This window comes from Eleginops maclovinus, chromosome 6, assembly GCF_036324505.1.
Source record: "Eleginops maclovinus isolate JMC-PN-2008 ecotype Puerto Natales chromosome 6, JC_Emac_rtc_rv5, whole genome shotgun sequence".
Lineage (NCBI taxonomy): Eukaryota > Metazoa > Chordata > Actinopteri > Perciformes > Eleginopidae > Eleginops > Eleginops maclovinus.
The window spans coordinates 5,502,267-5,526,218 of record NC_086354.1 but is presented as its reverse complement, the minus strand read 5'-3'; the positions used below and the strand labels follow the sequence as shown (position 1 = coordinate 5,526,218).

The window sequence follows — 23,952 nt, the reverse complement described above, 5'->3', positions numbered from 1 at the left end:
CCACTTCAGTAGCAGACCAGACGTCCGCTTTCAGTCCTATCTATATTCTGATGGTTTTGGAGAGTTTGGTTCATAAATAATTCAAAGGGTGAATTATAGAATATCTTATTCCTAAAAACAGGGCGAAATGTTTTAATGGCTGTTGACGATATATAAGATTTATGAAGTGATAAAAGGAGATATCCAACTCCAAAACGTTTGACACCCTTCTTTTTTACGGAAGAGGATTAGGGCCAAAATTGATTTTCTTTTTTTAATTCTGAAATTAAGTCTCCAAAAAGTTTCTCAGAACTCAAATAAAAATAATTCATTTTTGGTCGGATCTAAAAAAAAGAAAATTAAAATGTGGCACTAATCCTTTTCTATACTTTTGGAACTTGGCATTATCCCATGTCCAAAATGTTGTATCTGAATTAACACCAGTTTAATTAGATAATGCCTTATTTGCATATTTAAAAGTGACATCTTGGAAGACTTGTACTATACAATAAAATGATCTCAATGTAAGTAATCGACTTTGGAAGTTGAATGTTGGTATCTTTAAGCAAACGTTTTTTTTTCCTATTCACCCTTTTATTATTGCATATTTAGACAAAATGTATTTGTTTCATATTATAGTGAAATATGTGAGATTTTAGTTTTCAGTAAATTGAATCCATAAAACTACACTGAAATTATGAAAACATCAAATTTAATTGCACATAGTGTATGTACAACAAAGCCTTGAACAACATACCACACACTTGACACAAATGGATCCAGCTGACAGAGGATACAGGCCTATCTGTGGCAAGAGGAAATAGTACAAAACATCAAGTTAATCTCCATTAACTACACAGTTTGTTCGCCTCGTACTCCGCGTAGTTTGGTTGCCTGGCACTGAAAGCTTGCAGGGCTGTGAGTATCCTGGTCACGTCTGCGCTCGAGAGTTTGAGCCTGTGGCGGAGCAGACAGGCGAACAGATCCACGTGTGGGGCCCCTGGAGGAGAGAGCCTGTTAACCCTGTAGCGCAGCTCCACCAGCTGCAGCAGGGCCGAGTCCTGTGATCCCTGAGTGTACGGGTAATCTATCTGCAGAATCAGGTCCTGAATCGCCTCAGGGTCAAAGTGCACGCTGTATCCGAATAGCTGCATGCTGTTGACTTTCATGTAGCCAATGTTATTAGACGGCTCAGTGGCCTCCAGAGGCTCGTAGTACACCGTTGTGTTCTTGTTGGATCCCGCGGGGTCCCTGATGCGACTCCTCAGGTAGAAATGTACCGTCTCAAAAAAGCTCTTCCATCTGTTTCCAAGAGTTAAAGTCCAATTATAGCAGTCCAAGGGGATATCCAGTTTGGTTCGCTCCCAGTCAGGGTATCTGTGCTGACCTATAGGCATGGTCCAGCTTTCCGAATGGCTGCCCCCGAAGGGATTCACAAACAGAGACAACGCCGGTTCCAGAGTGCTGTTTCTGGTGAGGCAAAACTGCAGCGCCAGTCCAAGGAGCATGTGGACGCGGTTGGACTTCACCCGGTTGCTTTTGAGGGTGAGCAGCATTCTCTTCCTCCACGACGGGTCGAACCAAGTGTTGACCCTCACGTCGTTGCTCACGAAAACGCCATGCAGAGCGATGCGAGGGTCGCGACGCTGTAGCAGGAAGCGCAGCTCCAGATCCTGCAGGTCACGGTCACTTTCTAACCCCAGGTAGGGGTCCGTAGGGTCGGGCACAGCGGGGCGGCAGGCTCCCTGGGTTAGGGTGAAGCCGAGGTTACAGCTGGAGCATCGGGTCCTGTTCTCCGTGGAGCAGGAGGCACAGCGGGTACCGTCGCCAACAGAGCAGGGAATGAGGCCCTGGCATGGGGGATGGGAGTAGGGGCAGGAGCAGCTGCGGCTCTCATCACTGTAAACACCAACCTGGTTGTTCTCGCTGCAGTATAAAATGGAGAGGGCGTAGCTCAACCAGAAGTGCAGAGGCCTGAGGACGACATGAAATTGTGTTAAACACTTCAGAGATACAATATGGCTTAGAAGGCTAATACAAAATACATTACATTGAGTCTTTTTCATTTTCATGATTATGTAACAATAGTAAATGTTTGGCCCAAAAACATTATTACTGAATAAGGGGTTGATTTGATGTGCAGAAAAAACACAATTTTAGCAAAACTCAAACTTGATGGTGTTCCAAATGCAAAATAAGACCAAAATGAATGTTTTAATCACTTCAATTCTCTTTCTGAGGTACATATTGGTAGTGATGAAAGAAAGAAAGAAACACATACACACATATTCAAATTTTCATATTTCCTTTGCAGCAGATAATCATATTCAATGAGGCCTATTGTGCTTTTTGGGAATTCCCTTTCCTGTAGTGTGTAATATAGACTGTTGTGGTTGTAATTGGTCTAATAAGGCTGACATTCCAGTTCCAGTTCCTTCCAGAGGGAGTTTCTCTCCCACACATCCCCCCATCCTCAAAAGACTCAATTGGACACCTTTGTTTAACCCTGTAACATCATGACATCACTATGTAACAATCACGCTTATATTAATTTCAGCTCCAACACATCGTACGTGATAGGCTAAGGGGCGGGATATCTCTAATCACAACAGAGCCAGCCAGCTAACCAATCAGAGCAGACTGGGCTCTGGTTTCAGACAGAGGGTAAAAAGAGGTGCTGCAGCACAGGCAGTATGAGAGAAATAAAGAGCTTTTTGAACGTTAAAGCATGGAGACATGTCACTGTAGAGGCAGAAAATACAAATATGAACCTGAAAATTATAATTATGTCTTTTGATTTGAAAAAGCAAATGGCAAATACAAAACACAAAACACGTCTAACCCAGTAACCGTGAACCATGATTGAATTATTTTTACAAGCATTATAAGTCTTTATCACACCCTTTGGATTGTGGACTAAGGGGGCAGTGCCTGCGTTTAACTAGTGAGCTAATGGATAACGTAATTTAGTTAATTCCCCTGCCAGAAATAGCTATCAACATAGAGTTCATGAGAGAGGCATACATCTGAGTGAAGTTAAGACCACCATGGTCTCTGCTGAAGCAGACTACCAAGGGGGGTGTGCGACTGAGCAAAAAGCCAGAACGGATTAAAAAATAAGCAATCACAGAATTTGATAGAAGCTGAGCCATTCTCCCATAATAAATTAAGTAATAAAACTACCAGCATGGAAAACAGAATCAAATAAATACAACTTTCAGAATGTAAAACGTCTAATACTTGCAGAACAAATATTCAATAGCCCTAACAAGTTGTATTCTAGGATAAGGTCTTTTAAAGGAGGACATATTCTGCTCATTTTCACGTTCATATTTGTATTAGGTTCCTCTAATAGGACATGTCTCCAGCTTTAATGCCATATTGCCTGTGCTGCATTAGTTAACCACTTATAATTCTTGTGCTGGAGTGCTAGCCAGTAGAAGCAAAAGTGTCACATAGTGATTTCACTATGATACGCAAATAAACAAAGGAGTCCAATGGAAGCGTTTCAGGCAGGGTTGGGAATGGTTGGGAGAGAAACTCTCTCTGGAGGGAACAAGGGATTTTAACCTTTGCAGACAATTTACATGCACAAAAACCTAAATAACACACTACAGGAAATGGAAATCCCTAAAAAGCAAAATAGGGCCCCTTGAAAATAACCCCCCTAACCCTGCCCCTGATAGAGAGGAGCACCTTTGTTCCTGTCAGCACTTTTCACCTCACTCCACGACTGATCTGCCTCAAGTGCCTTCTAATAAGTAGCGTCCCGCTCTGCTGCTTTCTCACAGTGCCTGGCACATAAATCATTTTCATAATTATAATCTTTTGGGGAGCACCTTGGGTTAACAGGCTGTAGTAGAAATACCCCACCTCCCCTTGTTCTTGTGTTGCCTCTTACCTCGCCCTCTGCAGGAGTATTTTGGGCTGTTTTCCGCACCTCTTGCTGAGGCTGAAGAGCTTGTTAACGGTGCGGTGGGCTTTGGCGAGAAGCTGGTTGCTGCCGGCCTCCAGCTGCCGGTAGCGCTGCAGCAGGCTGGCGTCCATCCTCCACATGTGTTCCACGACAGATGTGTTCACAGCATAATGGGTTGGCAGTTTCCCAACAAAGCTTTGGAACTCCTCTGGTAGAGGGAGGAAAAAAAGAACATGAATAAGTAAAAATCTGCCTGTGGCGATGCGCCGCGGGCTAACAATACCCCCGGAAAAGAAACTGTCTACTCCTCATTGTTTGTCCCAGAAAAGCAAACAGCTCGAGAGGAGAAATAACAGCTGCAACATGCCAGGAAAAGCATGTTTTGGGATTTTCTTTTGAAGCGGGAATGCAGATGTCTCAGAGAACACATTATCTTTCTACGAAAGGATATATGTTAATCACCACCTGGTGCCTGTATACAGTTCTACCCACCTTTGAGGCATGATAACATTGAAGGAAAAAGTCCTGCCTTCAGCAACGCTCACCTAAATCCCATGTGTCAAATACACCAAAAGAAACAGATATGTCTGAAAAGTTCCTTGACATGTTTCGAGAACACATTTGACACATTTATTACACCTAAAGTCAAACAAAGTATTTGCTCTCTCTTTATATATTGTTTTATTTTTGGAACAGTCTTAATTAAAAACCACAGGGTGTTATCAAAAGTACGCTACTGTGTTTTTCATCTAACATCAAAGAGCCTACATGGGGAACTAGAAATGTTGGATAAAGTTCCAACAGCAGGTTCTTACTCCTGATTTTTGTGACAAAACATCAGAGTGGCTGCACATATCTTGGTTAATTACTCTCAGTTCAGGCTAATAATCATACGGGGCCTTATTTATAAAGCTTCCTAGTACAAAGAATTGCTATCAGTGACAAAATTCAAAGGAAATTCCTTCTATTCTTACGTTTTTTTAAATTTTCCCTCACAGTTAGGACTAGATTCTGGTATGGATCAAAGTTTTTTCACAAAGCATCCGCCCTTAAGAGAGCTCTTATGGTAAAAACTGTTCCAAGTAAGGAGGAGGATTTTAAAAAGGCTTAGTATTTCTTCAGCAGAGGATAAAATAGTATAAAGGCAAAGAGGTAGGAGGAATATTCTCCAAACGCTGAATGACAGTGAATTAATGAAACGCTACAGATGAAATTATTATATGTAAATGCAAATCGACGCTGCTACTGATATATGCCAGCAATCACATGAATTGATATAGGCAGATCCATTTTGCCACAGTAAATATTGGATAGATTAAGTCATAAAATTACCAGCATGGAAAATGGAAATTAAGCAAATAAATATAACAACTGTCAGCATGTAAATAGTCTGCAAAGCAAGTAGTCCGTAAAGTTAACCGTAACATTCCAATTTATTTGACGGACAGAGATTTTCCTGACAGAAATGAGCATTCAGAAGAATGCCACATCTTAATAGAGACGACATTTTGTTACAAGTTCTTTTAAAGAGGACACATTATGCTCATTTTCAGGATCATTTGTGTCTCTACTGGGACATATCTCCATGCTTTAATGTTCAAAAAGCTCTTTATTTTTTCTCATACTGCCTGTGCTGCAGCACCTCTTTTCACCCTCTGTCTAAAACCAGAGCCCAGTCTGCTCTGATTAGCTGGCCGGCTCTGTCGTGATTGGTCGACCGCAAACAGATGTCTGTCCCCTTAGCCTATCATGTACAATGTGTTGGAGCTATAATTTATGTAAGCGTGAGCCAATAGAAAATGGGAGTGTTACATAGTGAGGTCATTATGTTACTGAAGTAAACAAAGGAGTACAATGGAGGTGTTTTAGGCAGGTGTTTTACTATAGGGGAGTGTGTGCTGCAAGTATCTGCATAAACGTTTGTGTAAAGGCCATTCGGGCCACTATCCTACTGAGACAGTATGTTAAGAGTAGTTATAGTACTGTCTCGATATCGACACAGTGATACAAGATTAGGTGCTTGGATGCAGGCCAGGCGTTTTGTAACTGCTGGTTCATTTATGAGTGTAGAAGCCTTTTTGAAGCTGAAGGAGATTACTATAGGAGCCGTGAATGTGGCAAGTACAGTGTGCTTTTATTTAGCGGGCCTTTGAATCAATGCCACACAATCAATAATAGAGCTACACAGTGGCCGTGAGTTACTTTCAGCAACCATGAGGAAAAACTCAGTGGTACTCTAACTGTAATGTAGCTATACACGGAAGAGTAGCACAACACGCTTGCATTATTGTTTCATATCCTCACATTATTAATATTCTATCTTGGTTCATCTTTTATTTAAATAAAACATATCTATTAGTAGCCTTCATTTGTTATGAGTTTAAAATGAGTGAAATGACGATTTTGTGAAATAATTGCCTTTCTTCTCTCAAGTTTCATGAGAAGAGAGCAGTGGTGGAGACAGTATTCACATCCTGCATTGAAATAATTAATAATTAGAAGTTAGTTAGTAAAATCAGCAACATGTACTTTAAATATTTAGCAGCTGCCAGAGTTTGAAAGCCAAGAATGCATTTAGAACAAAAACCATACTTGTGTTTTAGTTCATGTAAGCTTTTATTTCCAAGTTTAAATGTATAATTTTTACCAATATATACCTTGTACTCCAAAATAAAGCATTGTTATCCCCCTTTTCCACCAAACCGGATCTGGTTCAAGAGCCGATCTTTTGCTTTTCTGGCGCTTTTCTGGTTCTAGCCTGTAGCACCCCTTGTGTTTCCACTGCTCAGAGGCCGAGTGGAGCCCAAGTGGAGCTGCCTCATTGCGTCATCGTTTGCGTCATGATTTAACCGTTTACGTGCCCTCTTATTGATTAGCTGATGCATACCCCCCCATCACACCGCTGTTATGAAAGTGTCTCAGGCATTAGACAGGTGATGTAGGATAGCATAGCGAGGCTACTCTGACTATATTGACTACTCTGTTATCCTATAGCTCTAGTTCCGACTCCAGCTCCAGCTCCGACTCCAGCTCCAGCTCCGACTCCAGGTTGTTGGAAAAGCGGCATTGAGGCCGGAAAGCCAATGTTCCACCTCTGGGTCATTGAAAGCACTATTCTAGCCTGTGTATACTAGCCTACCATTTTCAGGGCCAATTTTGTTATGTCTTAATAATTTAAAACCCCCGACTCACCGGATTCTTCAAACTCCTGGTAAGTAACCCTCTGAGTGTCTCTGATGCGCAGCAGGTTGCTTTCCAAATTTTCCAGGTCAGAGAGAGGACAGTTGCACTGGGGGAAGTCCACGCTGCACTCACACCAGCAATCGCTGCTTTGGCACACAAACTGGCCCTCGGATTTACAGCCGATGTAGTTGAGAGCCGCCTGAATGAAGCTGCTCTGCAAGTAGCCCGGTAGGATGACCTGCATCCCTGTGGAAGGAAGAAGACTGGATGAAGATGTGCGGAGGTCATATTATAATTTAAGAATAATGTTATATTCTATGCGTTTCTTTTATCAGAGTATCAAAGTCCACGAAAAAATCAAAAAAACAACATTGAACTGCTCTTGCTGTAAAGTAGCCAAAAACCTGTACGTCACCCATATTACATAGAACTCCATAGAGTGGTGCAGGAATGAGTCCTAAAACCCGGAAATAAGTGAGCATTTGGCCACTTCTGGTGCCCTCAAACTCAACAGTTTTTGAATAGATGCCTTCATATTGGTCTGTGCCTAAAACAAGCTTCAAATAGTTTCATGTTTTGTTCTACCACTTAAAGTAGTCTGAAGCTTCTATGTATTTAAAAAAAAAAGCAGTTTCTAGCAAAATGACTAAATAGGATTACTTAACATCATCGCGCCAGAAACAGAGTCCCTCTTTAGCTTGTGTGACGTGAAGTCATGCGACTGTCATGTAATATATCTTTCTATCTGGTAAAGGAGTGAGTCGGTGACTGTAAGATATATCAACAGCAGAGGTGTCTGCCTTTTTCTCCAATAAAATGAAACTATTGCACTTGGCTTGTGGTGTTCAAAGTGCCCAAAAAATAAATTTGAAACACTCTACAGCAATGTCTCTTTATGGAAAAATATTCCACAGACCTGGTAGTGAGCATGTTCAATTAGGAACTATTTTTATTCTACCTTATCAAAGCTTGTGACAGCGCAAGATGAACATATTAATGACTTCCTACTTGGCTTGATTGTTCTGTTAGCTAGCTCAGGGTAGCCTCACATTCGATGCTATTAGAACTATTTAAATTCTAAAATGTTTTAACCTAGAAACTTCAGACCAGTTTCATACAGATAAACAATCTTGATTACTGTTGTCATGTTTCCTTATTTAGCTAGCTTTTGTGTGAGTGAACTGCTCCATTCTCCTAAGCTAACTGGCTAATTTGGTGGATTGTAGTCATGGTCACAATGTGCCTGTTAAATTGGCACAACTGTTCACCATCTTCGAATATGAACTTTTTAATGATACAGCAGAATTTGATCTTTTAAAAAATATATTTGACATACAACCTGGGAGACAGTCACATAACTCTTTGGGTGCCTGGATCCCACTTTGAGAATCAATGACATACTAATAGATGAGTCCAAAGGAAGAGCTCAGACTCAACACTGCACTGCTTTGAGTCCTCAGCAATACTGCCGCCAAGTGTGAAGTCGATCGGTTGAACATTTGTCAAGTAAATTGAACGACAGTCAGACAGAAATGCCTTCCATTTAAGTTAGATAGATGAGCCAAATCCCTGCACTGGGTTAACTGTTCTGTCATTACCATGATCACACATACACAACACACACACTCACTAATTCATCAAATGTCAATTCATCCACGGCTGGTTCCCGGGAAAGGAATTTGCCGCTGTTTGGGTCATGTTTACTAAAAAACAGATTGTTTTTTTTGTAAAGATTTATTTCTTTGGCTGTAAATAATTGGATTGGAGGTTAATAAAGTCAGTTACATTTTTGGTTTTGGTTGTTTCATTGGATTTGTTGACTAACATATCAGATAATGCTGGACATATTATTCATTGCCGTTATCGAATGAGCAGATCAGAATCACATTCATATATTTGGCTATTGCATATGTCACCATTGCTATCTAAGGACGCCGGATTACCTTGCAGTTGAACCTTGTTTTCTGGACTGTGAACAAGAACAGAGCTGACTGTGTCCAGATTGTCATAGTTGCTGCATCCCAGCGGCCCAGTTCTGGTTTCTGTCACCTGCAAGGAAATAAAGAGAATGTGAATATTTGTATTGTGATTGTCTTTCCTTCGAGTCATCCCAACAGTAGCATTCTTTGATTTTTCAATCTAATTCTGTTGATATGGACTGGAAACTAGCTCTGTTGTAATGCTAACATGGCTACTAGCCATTCTTGTAATGTTAAGGAGCAATAAGGATTTGCAGGACCTTTTTGTTCTTCATTTCCAGTCAGTTATTATTTGTGGTCTTGTGTTTGGATGCTCCCTAAAAAACAAAACATCACAGTGGATGTACTAAGGGTATTTTTACACCTATAGCGTATGCTGTTGGTCCAAATCAGGGACCAGTTTCTTACAATGTTGCATATTGCCTCAAGTTTGGTTTGTGTTCACAGTTCCTCTGCTCTTGAAGGACCTGTTCACTGATTAGTTTACATTCACATGCGGGTGAAAAATAAACAATGGCTGCAAACAACACAACAGGAGCTGGTAAAATCCAAAAAAGCACACTTCCTTCAGTTGGGTCAGATCTGGGTCGAATCATGTTTTTACTTGCACATAACCAAACTGTACTCCAGTGCGATTTCTTTGCCCAAAGAAACTAAACAATGGGCTGAACCAGAAACTAGAACTTTGACACCAATCTTGCATATATTGACCCATTTTACTTGTGCATTAAAAAAAAGTAATCTGAAAAGAATTAATCCAAGGCATTTTATGCTTCAAATTAATTTTGAATGCAGTGATTCACTTGAGTAATATTGAAAAGGTCTTCAATTAGAAAGCTTTTTCAGACGGAATAATTTGTTCTGATTTGAGAGAAAAAAATCAGCTTTCCTCCGTCTGAAGAACCGATTCACTTCTCGGCTTATTTCTATCTGTAATTAATCCTGATTTTGAACCTTCAAACTCTGACACTCTGAAACAGAAAAACACATAACTTACTGGGTATTAGCATAAGTTTATGCCACCAATCTGTCCTATTTCTCACAAACACCTCAATACCGTGTGTGGTTTTAATGAAAGGCCATGTATCAGAAGTGCAGCTTTACATCCCTCATAAAATGTAGCATTCATCTGGCTCTTTCGCTCCCTTTCTTTCGCTCTGACTTTCAATATGCCTGAACTCCACACACTCTGCAAAGTGGCGAATGAATGGAAGTGGGCTGGCCGGAAATTAATGGAACGATATTTCTAATCCATCAATCTGATGCATAACCGTAGGAGCATGTTCTCAGTTCAGGGGGGGGAGGGCACTTGTCTTCATCATTGGCTACTCACTTTAGCATCTATGTTTGCCCCTCAGGCTGATTAATGTGTACACACTAATGGCCACTTCAGATGATAAAATGGATGATTGGTGTTTTATCGTACAGGACGCACCACTGCTCACTTGTTCTGCTTCTTCACCCTCCTCTTGAAAGCTTGGTACATTGGGAGGCAATGGCCTTGTATTTTGTAATTGTTTTCTATTGAGTTAAAAACTCCAGTCAATTAGCCCCTAATTGTCATGATCCTGGTTTCGTGTCTGTCATGTCCTTGTGTTGTGTTTTCTTTTGAAAGGTTTTCCCCTCTTGTGTCATGTTAAGCTTCACTTCCTGTCTGCGTTTCCCTCCTGTGCCTGACTGTGTCATTGTGTTCACCTGTTGCCCCTGTGTTTCTCCTCCCCCTTCCAGCTGTCTCTTGTCTTGTGATTACCCTTGTGTATTTAGTCCCTGTTGCCCTTTTGTCTGTTGTTCGGTCGTCGTCATTTCTTCCCTGATCTTGTCCATGATACCTGCCTGTTCCTGTCGCCCTTCATGTCTGAAGCTAAGTGTTTTCCATGTACTGTGTTACTGTTGCATCGTGTATTCGTCAACAGCTTTTGAATAAAGCTCGCTTTTTGTTTGGACCCTTACCTGCCTCACCTTGATTTACTGCACTGGGGTCCTGTTTAACCAACCCTGACACTAATAGGTCATTAGAAAAGATGTGTTTGACCTTCTTACCATAAAAGTTAAACAGATGTATTAAACAGCATCTGATGCAAATCATATCACACCAGTTCCTTTCGCACACATGAGTTTATGTGCCAATAAACTGCACAGCAAAGAGAAGAAAAAAAAACAAGGAGATATATTTGCTGAACCCCTGCAGCTACAACAGGTGCATCTCCAGGTGTCAAGCCAATTCTGTAAATATGCATTTGTTCTTAATCCTACCTGATTTAATATGTTATGGATGTTAATTCCCTGGGCTGCAATTAAGGGATTTGTAAGCGCACGGTGTCTTAAGCTGTCATAATTTTTAACTTTACTCTTGACTTTGCTCTCACATGTTATGAGTTGCTACTGAGTCTCTGTAAGATAACAAATCCAAAAAATGTTGAGGTATTTTTTTAAGTATGTTTATTTTATGCTACTGTACTCTAGCCGCAATTCATTTATGTTAAAGCTAACATTTCTGGTTACTTTTCAGATTAAGATTTTACACACAATTACTAAAATATGCTTGTTAAGTACACTGCCTGGCCAAAAAAAGGGTCACACACTCTAATATTCGTTGGACCACCTTTAGCTTTGATTACGGCCCGCATTCGCTGTGGCATCGTTTCCACAAGCTTCTGCAATGTCACAACATTTATTTCTGTCTTGCATTCATTTTTCACCAAGATCTTGTATTGATAACGGGAGATTCAGGCCACTGCGCAAAGTCTTCTCCAGCACATCCCAAAGACTCTCAATCGGGTTCAGGTCTGGACTCTGTGGTGGCCAATCCATGTGTGAAAATGATGTCTCATGCTCCCTGAACCACTCTTTCACAATTTGAGCCCGATGGATCCTGGCATTGTCATCTTGGAACATGCCGTGCCATCAGAGAAGAAAAATCCATTGATGGAATAACCTGGTCCTTCAGTATATTCAGGTAGTCAGCTGACCTCATTCTTTGGGCACGTTGCTGAACCTAGACCAGACCAACTGCAGCAACCCCAGATCATAGCACTGCCCCCCACAGGCTTGTGACCTTTTTTTGGGCCGGCAGTGTTTATGTTAACATGTTAAAAACCGGCTGTATATAAAGCTGTTTAAATGATCTCCACCACAACAGATCACCATGTCTACAAAATCCTGTCCATCCAAAAATACGTGTGGGTTGCGGTGCGCGATGTTGCTCTCTGATCCTGTGTATCGTCTCGGGGTTGGGGGGGGGGGGGGGGGGGGGGGTGGGGGGGTGTTGCTCCAGGGGCCCAGAATAGCGCAGGACCGGCCCTGGTGTTGTGCGTAATCAGCAGTTGTAGGAAGAATTTTAGTTAAACATTTAATGTTTTTTATGATTAAAAGGTGTGGTTTGGTTTTTTTGTAAACTTTTCACTTAATGCTGATAGTGATAGAAGACACAGATCATTTGGTAATAACTCATGTTCCTCTACCCTCAAAGGCTCTGTATGGCATTTCCATGAATTCACGTGCTGGAAGAAAACAACCAATCAGAGTAAAGGAGTCTCTACAGTACCGCAGTGTCAGTCTGTGTTTGTAAACTCAGATAAAACTAGGCATTGCTAATGAAATATTAATTGAGATTCTGTCAGTTTTTGTATTTTGCCATGATATGAGAACATTTGTGACCCGGCTGCCATGTTAAAAACATTCAAGCCTAACTAACTTAAGTCCCGCCCACCAGCCTGTACAACCCAGTTTTGGTTGACTTCCACGTACCCGTATGGCGGTGGATGCGATCTGGAGGTGGTGCAGTCTGCGCAGTGTGCTCTCTCTGTCGGTGAAGTAGGAGGCAGCCAGCTGGTGGAGGGCCTCCAGGGTCACCGTCCCCGACGTCGTTGAGTTCCTGTTGCTGTTACGGCTGCCATCGCCCCCCGCGGGCGAAGACTCCTTGCTGAGCTTCCTTTTGTCCACAAATATTGTCAAAGATTCCTCCCCTGGTGACAGTGAGATAGAGGGAAGGAGGGCTTCATTAGCTCTGACAGAGCGGCACTAATCACCTTTCATTAGTATCTTTTCAGATCGGGTAGAGCGCAGTCGTGATTAAGTGCTGTGGGGAACTGTTGGTTTGGATGATTAGAGGAAAAGGCACAGACAAGGTCTCTGCACCTAATAAACTCCCCAGGAACAGAGAGCTAACCCGAGATCAATGATCAACTTCTGCTAATTGTTCTAAATATTCTTATTAAATCGGCCTAAAGTTACATTAATAATAAAATATGTTCCTCTCATGGAGACTTTCCACACAAAGCAGCCAGTTAAACTAAACTACACATAAAGGAACGCACAAAACACATACAGTACATACAGTATATAATATAGAGCTTTTTGAACAATAAAGCATGGAGGTATGTCACAGTAGAGGCACAAAATACAAATATGAACCTGAAAATTAACAAGATAGGACCCCTTTAAGACCGGTGCACATGCTGTTTTCTAAAGAAATGTCATCTTCCTTTTTATTTACAATCAAGCCATTAATTCCCCGGTAATGATCTTTTAAATTTCTCCTAAACTGTGAAGAACTTTCTGAAGTCTGGTACAGCTTTAAATGAATCATTGATCATTCCTCGTGACTTTTAAAAATGAAGATTGAGATGGTTTACAGGTTTGTGTGATGAATTAGCAATATGGAAGCTATAAATAGCTACAGCTGGGCGGCATGACAGATGTTGGAGAGCATTGGCGATGAAATTGCAATACTTATTTTCTCATTGACAGGTCTAATGAGTGCTGGAGCGGGCAGTATTGATTTGCAAACAGATGTTGAAGGGTGACAAACTACACATTATGTACTCACTTGACAATATATAAAACATTTTCATTATTTAATAACTTGTAAACACACTTTCCGTCATTTTGTAATAAATTATGACATATTGAAGTGATTGTTACAAGATTCGAGAGTTGCCATTATTTTCTGAAAATGTTGTAATACATGCATTTTATAGAAGTTAGTCATAATGGAAGTCCTCAGCTCTACATTATTTATGTTATAAGGAAAAATAAGAAATATGGGGATGTGGTTTTGGCCATCTACTGCACCTTTTTTTCAAATGAATTTTGGTTCAGTGTGATTCCTGCTTAAATGCATAAAATAAAACGTTGTTGCTATGATGTTATACATTTGTTTTGGGATAAAAATAATACACATGATTTCATTTTTGGGTAAAAGCTTCTAAAACCAAATATGTATTAAATACAAAATGCGGGGAAAAGTATTACATATTGCGTTCCGATTGTTGATTAAAATATAAGAAAGATTATGAAATAATTTGAGTATAAAATGAAGTGAAAATATATTACATTTCTTTCAAGTTATGACATAATGTCATTTTATGACATATTCAATTGTGACATGGCTAGCTGTTGGAATGGAAAGTAGTATGTGCGGCTTTATAAACGAGACTGCTTTTTGAGTCTTTGTGAGGGCAAAGAATGTAGGATATCTGTGTGTCTGACCCTGGGACTTTTTTTGATGACGTGATATAACTTCCTTTTTTTGTTGACCTTTTTTTCAAACTGCCACAGTGCTTCTTTTGCTAACACACAATGTGTGTCACAAAGAAAGGATGTGAAATTGCTATATCCAGCTGTGGGTTGTTACTGTACATTTGCAGGTAAAAGCAATAGAATAGCTTCTACACTGTGACCTACATAACTAACAGGTCATTAATAAGCCCAATTACTCAGAAGAAAAAGGATGAGTTACTGGGAAACATGTAAGTCATTTAGAATTCAGTTTAAAAAAAGTGTTGAGTGCAGTTTAAATGACTGAGTGTGCACGGTTAGGGTTCTTAGCAAACCTTAAGATTCAATCTTCCATTAACTCTAACAGCAAGGCAAGGCTATTTTGTATAGGCTTCATTGGCCAATTTCACAAACTGGTCCCTTGCCACACTTGCCTCACCAAAAGGTTCAATTGGGCAGATAATATGTTCGGATTAGCAACTATTCATGACAAACAACCCTGCGATTGTCAATAGGGACTAATCTAATGCAAATTCTGTCCAATTATCTTCATATAGCGAAGTGCAAAAGGCAATAGGATTTTTTCATTGGATTTTGAAACTTTTTTTTTCTGATAGAAATCATCACAATAACACAGCACTTTATAATTATATTAAGCGTAAATGCAATAACCAGAAGCTAATGTTATATTGGATATGAACATCCTAAATCACAGTTGCATTTTAAATTTTATTTTTGAATTAGTTTTATTGTTTTATGTCTTATATAACTATGTTGCAATGTTGGAGGAGCTCTGGACGTAAGATTTTCATTGCCATTTCTACACTATGGTTTATGTGCATATGACATTAAAACCTTTGAATCTTGAATCTGGAAAAACGGCACCGCTAATCTAAAGGTGGTTAATGTTCGATGTGATGACATTTGGAAGTGTCATTCAGCAAGTTCTTAGCGAAGCATTTTTTGAAGATGCATTGGAGCTTTTGACATTCACAAGTGGGGTATTTACGGACATATTTTATGTCGTATAACAAAACAACCAGGACAGACAAACCAAACAGGCGGGATAACACACAAAGACAAGAAGTAAAAACAGACATGACACTAGGGGAGAAAACCGTTCAAAACTCAATGGCAACGGAATAAAACTGGGATCATGACATGCCTTTATAGACCACAGCTCATTAAGGCTCTTAAAGTCCTGTTTCAAGAGCTTTACTTGGTTGGTGATCATTTCTGTGTTGCATGGCACTCTGCTAAGTCTATAGTCGGAGGATCGGATTTTTTGGTCTGTTGTTTTGATGGATTTGTGCCTGAGAGATGTTTGAACACTGGTTTGAAATATTAAAACTATAAAGAATTGTTTTGTCTGCAGTGTTGAGACACTCGCAGCCAAACTGATGTTTACTGTGGATTTTTGGATGGTTATTACATGTGTGGGAAAAACATAAAAGCACACTGAACATCAAATTAATCCAGGGTTTCATTGCCAATAGCTGTTTTCAACTGAATTTGCATTTGGATAGTTCCTTCATATTTGTGTTGTTTTTTTTATACAGCAAACACTTTCAAACTCAATCTTCTTCAAATAAATTACAATATCTAATGCTGATTTATTAAAAGAGATAAGCCAATTGCATACAAATCCTGTTCCTCCATTCATTTTCACGGCCAAACTAATATATTAAATCTGCCTTTCACTGCCTTCTCCAATTAATTTTTTGTACACTAAACCAGGATGATTTCATGTCTTTTGAGAGCCAGAAAAACAGTGATCCAGAAATATTATTATATGCTCTGTTGTTTAGAAGGCAACAGACGGTAAAATCGGTGCCCCATGTGCTGAAAAAAAACCCAAATCACGTTTGAAGCTGTGTGAAACAGGCTTGCTTTGAAGCTCTGCGTACTCAACCGTACCTCCGAGAGTGGCGGAGAGGAGGAGGTGGGTGCCATATTTCTTGATTAGACTCTCTGTAATTGTCTGGGGGGTCGGACGCCTCCCCAGCTGGCGGATGGTGTGCATGAAGTCGGGGTCGAGGGGCAGAGCCAGGCCCCCGCTGCCACCCAAACCATCCCGCTTCTCTACCGCCAGGCTGTTGACCTTCCATCGACCAAACTCCCTGGAGACAGAGCAGCACACATACACACACACACACACACACACACACACACACACACACACACACACACACACACACACACACACACACACACACACACACACACACACACACACACACACTTTTGAGATTGAGACATTTGCTCACTTGGCTTGGCCTTTAGTGGTGTATAAGGCCCCAGGCGGCTATTTAACAAGCTGTACAAAAAGCAAAGCATAGGTGAATGTGTACTATATATAATACTGGACTGACCTTACACACATGCACATGAATCATTAACACAAGATGAAGAGGTAATGTAACCCCTGGGGACCTCTATATGCCTCTGATGTATAAAAACGATTTATTTTATACAAAGGGAGGAAAGATTCATGTCAATCAGGTTGTGGTTGGTTATTTATGCATTGTTAGCTTTTTACTTGCACTATTCCAAATAACTTCAATGAAATAGATTGGAACTGGATGTTAAATTGTACTGTTCATGTTTAAGCTTTAAAACTTTTTCTTCAACAATGCATTTAGTAAATGTTCTCTTTGTTCTGCTAACACTCAGTGAAGGAGCTTGATTTCAACCCTTCTCCAGCACTTTTACTTTTTCATTTCAAATAGCCTGTTTTCTTGGTAGTTTATGACACGTTAACACATTTTTGCTTTCACAGTTTTGTTTTTTTTAAATGTTACATATTATTTATAATATTTTCCTTTTTGTATTGTACTGTCTTAATTGGAGGCCTGAAATTATGTTTTTTTGCAAGTTTTTATTTATATTTTATCGTTTTTATAATTGTCCTTGTTTATATTCTGCATTGGGTTTTTTGTAAGAGACTTTGAAACAGCATTTATTTTTAAACAGTTGTATAATATCCCCTCCAGCTCAAATCGTCAAGTTTGCAGATGACACGACCGTGGTGGGTCTCATCAGCAACAACGACAAGAAGCAAATACAGGAAGAAGGTGAACAAGCTGGCCACGTAAGTTCCTGGGGGTGACCATCACTATGAAACACACCACATCAATCATCATGAAAGCCCAGCAGCGCCTCTACTTCATCCGCTAACTGAAGAGAGCTGGAGCCCCCAAACCCATTATGTACACCTTCTAACAAGGCACCATCGAGAGCATCCTCGGCAGCTGCATCACAGTGTGGTTCGGAAGCCGCACAGCCTCCAGCTGCAAGACCCTGCAGCACACAGTGAGCACTGCTGAGAGGATAATCGGTGCCTCGCTCCCATCACTCCTGGACATATTCAACACCCGCCTCACCCTCAGAGCATTGTGGGTGACCCCTCCCATCCTTCCAACTGCCTCTTCAGCATCCTGCCTTCAGGGAGAAGGTTCTGCAGCCTCCGGTCCAGCTAAAAAACAGTTTTCTACCAGGCTGTTAGGATGCTGAACCCTATCCCTTCCTTCCTGGCTCTCCCCCCTACCCCGAATGGATTTGGATTTTAACCAAACCCCCCCCCCCCAACACACACAGAGACCAACACACACATCCAGCTCCAGGCACTTTTTCTTCTCTACATCATGCTTAAACACCCATTGCACTACCTGTAGATATATGCGCTGTTCAATTCAATTTTTATGTATTTATTGTTGTGCCTTTAAAAAAAATATTTTATTCTTATTTTGTGTACTGTTCATATATATATATATATATATATATATATATATAGCTTTATAGATATATATATATATATATATATATATATATATCTATAAAGCTATATATATATATATATATAGCTTTATATATATATATATAGATATATATTTTTATTTTATTTTTTTATTATCCTTAGGACAGGGGGAATCAGCATTTCTGTCTCCATGTTTGTAAAACACTCAGAGATTTTGATAATAAAGTTTACTTTAACGCTGGAAGTTTCCTGAAAAAAAAGGGAAGATAAAACCGTTTTGCAATATCTATCTAGTTCAGTTGCACCATATCGTCTCATCCAACTTTCGTCAAGACTAATGAGTCTATTTTTCAAAATGTCACAACATTTGAAATTACTTCTTTTGTTATTAAGATCATGTTGAGGTGTTACAAATAACTCAGGTTGTCAAATGTATCTGCAAATGTGCCCTCGTTAAAACAACTATACCTGTAATTATATATTAACAGATCCTACCTTCTTCTTTTTTTCAAATTAGCATGGCTACTCTGCAACATTTCCACGTAACCCACTAGTTGTGAATCTCTATCATCTGTCACTGTTGTCTGAACAAGCTTTTCACAGCTTTAAATAACTCCCGCGCCCATAAAACACAACTTATTGACATGCAGCGCTGTGACTCCCACAGCAACAGAGAGGCGTAAAAACCAAAATAAAGTCGCACATTATCAGCTGCCATCATTTGTTATCTTGTGCCCCTTGGACACAAGTCTGCTGAACTCTAGCACTTCACAAGCCATCTGGGAGATACCGCTGCTCTCCCTTTCTCTATTTCTCTTTCTCCCCCCTTACCTCTGTGGCATCACTCTTTCTCTTTCCCTCTGTCCTAACATAGCATCAGTCTACCTCTCCCACCATGCTGCCTAAAGCTATGTGTACCTCATTCTCCTTCTGGGACGCAATCAAATCGCTGCCCAGAGAAAAATGATCGGCACTGATATAATTGGGGAAACGGGACAGTGTGGAGAGTCTCATTACAGCCAATCATCGCAACGAGGGGACAGGCTGAGTGTCCGTGTCTGGTAGAGAGACAGGCTTTTTGGCCCAGAGTTTAGCCTGAAGCTATTGCATCAGCATGCACATATGGAGCGGTGTGTGCTGCAGGAATATATTGGCTTTCTAAAGGCTTAATGTATACTGTAAGCAATCAATAGTGATGAAAAAATAATTCCTAGAAGGGAAAACATTATGCAAGGAGCCTTGAAGATTGAATTGACATCTTAAGCACTTGCTGCTTCATGAATGACAGCAATGTGATGCTAATGGTGATGGTTCAGTTATTACAGAGGTCAGAAAGGGGCATAATAGCAGTTTAGCCTCCGGGCTATTTTTGAGCACACAGAAAATACTGAGCATCTACACGCCTGTAGGGACCGGTAAAAAATGTATGATTTATTATAAGAATAAATGCCTTCTGTTTTCCCAAAATGCATTGGGGAAAAATACTGATAGCATCACTGCAACAGGCCCAAACAGAAAAATGAACTGTCAGTTATCTTGTTACAGCAGTTTTCTAAAACAGAAATTGAGTCTCATATTGAGGTCGTTTCTAAAATCCTTAATCCTAAAAACAGCTTTTGTGTTAGAAATTCCGGCAGGGATTTGACAGGGTGCAGGATCTAATGCTTGGGGATGAAACACTCGTGAGCAGTGAGACGTCAGCGGACCAATACAGAAGGGTGTTCCTCCAGCCCAATGTGTCCGCTCCTTTGTCACTTTCAATGATTTCTGCTAACTATGTAAGAGTGTCGAAAAAGAAGCCTCAAGTCAGGGGGCATTTGGGATATTTGTTCAGCAGGTCTATTGGAAAAAATGCAGCTGACTTCAAGATAAACACCACAGCCTGAAAGATCCCTGAGTGGAGATAACGGTTGATTTATGCACCTAGACATATAGCAGACTATAAAGTTTGTTCTTCAGAAGGAGAAACTTTGGCCTTGAGACTTTGATAAGTCACCTAAATTATTACCATCTTTCTATGGGGCCACTCTAGCCACGATGCCAAATTGGGCTGGGCCATAAAAGTGAGCCGCCAAATGGTCCCTTCGCAACCCCTTACTTCGGATGCCTTTCCTCTGACCTCACTGTCTTCAATCTCAGCCTTCATTTGATGTCAACTGTACATCTGTAAAGATATGTTAAGCCCTATTGGTCTGGAGGGCGAAATTCGAGGGACCAGAGCCACTTTCAACCCTTTTTTCGCATCACGGCCATTTTCGAATTCAGACCTTGATTAGTGAAGGCATCTTGCATTGTTGCGACGCTTTTATGTAAGAAGTTGTCTACTGGGCAGAAATATAGCACCTGAAAAAGTAATGAAAACTTATTTCATGGTTGTTGTAGCTACACTTGGTCTCCAGACACACATCACTCAATGATGACACACACAATACCAGTGTCATGGCTGGAAAGAACAGACTTCACAAGAATGTCTTCTCCTCAGCAATAGTGACCCTGTTACTAGATCAAGCTTCAAAATACCAAAGGACTTTCAAGAAACCAAAAACGTTTATATATAAAATATCCAATTAAGACCAATATTATTGCATGGGCGTAACCTAATTTAATGCACAATATAGCATTTTGATGCCACTAGGGGTCTCTCAAACAATATAACAAGAAAATATGTAGTTTTGCAGTTGTGATGTAGCATGCATGGGATCATAGGAGTTTGCAGTCAGCTTTACTCCTTTAGAGTCCTCTATTTTTAATCTTTCCGGAGGTTTTTACCAGGTGCAGAATTCCCAGAGGTTGTATGTTCCCGAGGTGTTTTAAACTACGTTAACGTTAGCTTAGCTTGTTTCTCTGATAACGTAAGATCTGTTAAAGAAGTTTTTACTGTACACCCAACTATCCATATGGGTTTCCTCCTCTCCAAAACAAACAGACACGCTGAATATAACTGCCAAAAACACCAAATGAATCAGTTTAACATAAAAATGATTTGGTTTCTCCGACAATGTTTGGCTACCGCTAATGTTACCTTAGCTTGTTTTCCAAGAACTTTAAGGACATCCAATGTCTAAAATCCTTTGTTCTGACATTAAAAGTGTATTGTAAAAATGAGGCTTAAAACAAAATAATAATTTAATTTTTGACAGCTTCTAGCACAAGACCACAGCGCTAACGCATGCTGAAGGGAAATACGACTCCATTATAGGTAATGAAATAACATGCACCCCTAGCTTGATTAAATTATAGTTTTTACCTGGGTTGAACATTGTTTGAAACATTTGGGATTTTATAAGTAAACAACTCAACTACGTATGTATTCAAGGTCTAGCTGTTTTTAGACCGTTAAATGGGAAACTTTCATACCTTTAAACACTGAAGAAAATGTGTCAATTAACATAATGGACTCCTAAGAGTTGCAGTGTACTGCCACTTCAAAATGCTTGTGAGGAACATTTAGAGAAATGAAGCATCAGTGGAGTTTGGCTCAGGGACACTGAAGGAAGTCACTGAAAGGAAGTAATTGTCTACACACTGTCAAGGGAATTAACTCCTACCCAATAATCAAATGTCACACCATGAAGCAAAAAGCGCAAGAAAGGCATAAATCAATATTTGGTGCTATTCACATGACTGATCAGCTCTCGGTCAGCAAGGGGCACTCTTTGCATCGCTACGATAGCTTTTCAGATTTGCTCATTCACTTGCAACTAATACGGTGCAGGTGTTTGATACCTGCGAGGCCAAATTCTGAGAGTGTCCAGGTTTTAATTCTAAACTCTACAGCTGCTGCTTCCACTGATTAGTTCATTTCTGGCTCAAAGTCATTCGCTGGAATTATCTGGTGGTATTTCAGGTGGAATGAATAGCTGCAAACATTCAAACCCCAAAAAGGTAAATACACCAATACACACAAAGCCAAAGGAGGAAAAAGGACCATTTACTTAAGGTAAAGTTCTAACACTTAACTGTGAAAATACTCAAGTAAAAGTTTGGCATTCAAAATGTTACTTTAGTACAAAAAGTATTAGCATTCGAAATATCAAGTCTAAATACAAATTATTAGGTTCAATTTTAAATTACTTCATGTTAAATTGAACCAATTTACTTCTTTCTTTTTTTTTACTTCAAGGTGTCTTAACATACCTATAGATCATAATTCATTAGTGGTTTTATATGTTGTGTTAATAGTTTGAATGGGAATGGAACTGGTCTTGTCAATTAAATTAACACAGTACACAAGTTACAATGTTTACTCCGAAAATGCAGTGTAATTGAAGTATGAAACAGTATACAATGATAAAACTACAATTATTTCCAAATTGTTTTTAGATGGTACTAGATTTGATAGTAAATGTACTCAGTTACTTTGCGCCACTGCATAAAGCACACGCCATACACCTCACCTGTAGATTTTGTATCTGGTGCTGTAACCCTGCTGGTACCTCTCCGCAGCCTCCGTGAACTCCACGGACTGCTGGAAGGGCCCTTTATCGGACAGCAGCCAGCCCAGGGAGCCGGGTCCACCGTCTCCTTGTCCGGCGGCGGACGCGGAGCTCCAGCAGCAGCAGCAGAGCCAGAGGCTGAGAGCCGCCCCCTCCCATAGCAGAGACAGCCGCTTATGACTGATTCTCTGACAGCTCATGCTTCACCCAGCGACACCTCATCCTCTCCGGACTGCAAGAGGACAAACAGTTCACACATTTTAGGGGTGAAAAAGTAGTGCGTCGCGAACATTTGAAAAATTCCTTTTATATCCAGTATTTATAGTAGCGATTTTCCTAACCATAACACACTTACCCGATTTTGCAATAACGATTAAATGCGCACTCGGGAATAAGTGAACTCTGTGTTGAGAGAGTCCCAAATTAAACCTCTCCAGTTCAGTGAGCCGACCAAATGCATTCATCCGTGATGTTCCCAAGCTACTCCAACTTGTTCTCTGCTGGCACTCAACTTTATTTTGGGTGACGATCCTCCTGCATCCGTGCACACAGACGTTACTTAAACACAGAGATAATTCCGGGGATGTCCACGCGCAGGATATGGCAAAATATGTATGTCCCCATCCTGTGCAGAACCCTTTTAATGCACTATACGATCCTTAAAGTTGCTGCTCTTGTGGATTCCCGTTAATGTTGCGAGCTGTTATCCCTCCCCCTCCGCACAGTGAGCTGGTGGATGAATGAGCTCCTGCTTCCACACAGAGAGCTGTTTCTTCCACAGCTTTTTTCTTTTTTACAAGTGAGATAGCAAGAGGGCGAGCAAGTGCATCACAATGAGGGTGAAATATACAGTGTGTCAACAGAGGTGGGAAGTAACTAAGTACATTTACTCAAGTAAGATAAGATAAGATAATTACTTTATTAATCCCAAACTGGGAAATTGTTGTGTTGCAGCAGCATAATACAATACAAGGCATAGCAAATAATTAGAAATACATACATTTAAAATATCTAATTCTAAAGTATGGACATCTCAAATTAGAATTTAAAGCAGGCTATTATATACATAATAGTGCAACGAATGGAATATTAAATAAAATATAATTGTACAATGTAAAGTGTCTAGTGAGAATGTTGTGTTCTAGTTAACAAAGAGAGGCTATGGAGCAGAGAGTTGTCTGCCAGCCAGAGGTGAATTGTTGT

The 23,952-nt window shown here is 40.3% G+C and overlaps 1 protein-coding gene across 1 annotated transcript; it reads right to left on the bottom strand.

Moving 5' to 3' along the window:
* Nucleotides 1–794: 794 nt before the first annotated feature.
* On the bottom strand, nt 795–23,452 carry LOC134866282 (BMP/retinoic acid-inducible neural-specific protein 3-like). Its single transcript, XM_063886368.1, has 8 exons — nt 23,105–23,452; nt 22,711–22,981; nt 16,474–16,676; nt 12,805–13,022; nt 9,022–9,127; nt 7,088–7,324; nt 3,881–4,103; nt 795–1,953 (listed from the first exon to the last, which is right to left on the bottom strand). The coding sequence occupies exons 2-8, from the start codon at nt 22,947–22,949 to the stop codon at nt 828–830; spliced, it is 2,352 nt and encodes a 783-aa protein (XP_063742438.1). The 5' UTR covers nt 22,950–22,981; nt 23,105–23,452; the 3' UTR covers nt 795–827.
* Between the last annotated feature and the right edge of the window lie 500 nt (nt 23,453–23,952).

Excerpts from the sequence above, each read along its gene's own strand:
- LOC134866282 (XM_063886368.1), bottom strand. The coding sequence starts at position 22,949 with ATGAGCTGTCAGAGAATCAGTCATAAGCGGCTGTCTCTGCTATGGGAG. Across the intron at positions 9,128-12,804 it reads TCGCATCCACCGCCATACGG|GTGACAGAAACCAGAACTGG; the intron begins GTACGTGGAAGT and ends ATTTCCTTGCAG. Across the intron at positions 7,325-9,021 it reads AAACAAGGTTCAACTGCAAG|GGATGCAGGTCATCCTACCG; the intron begins GTAATCCGGCGT and ends TTCCTTCCACAG.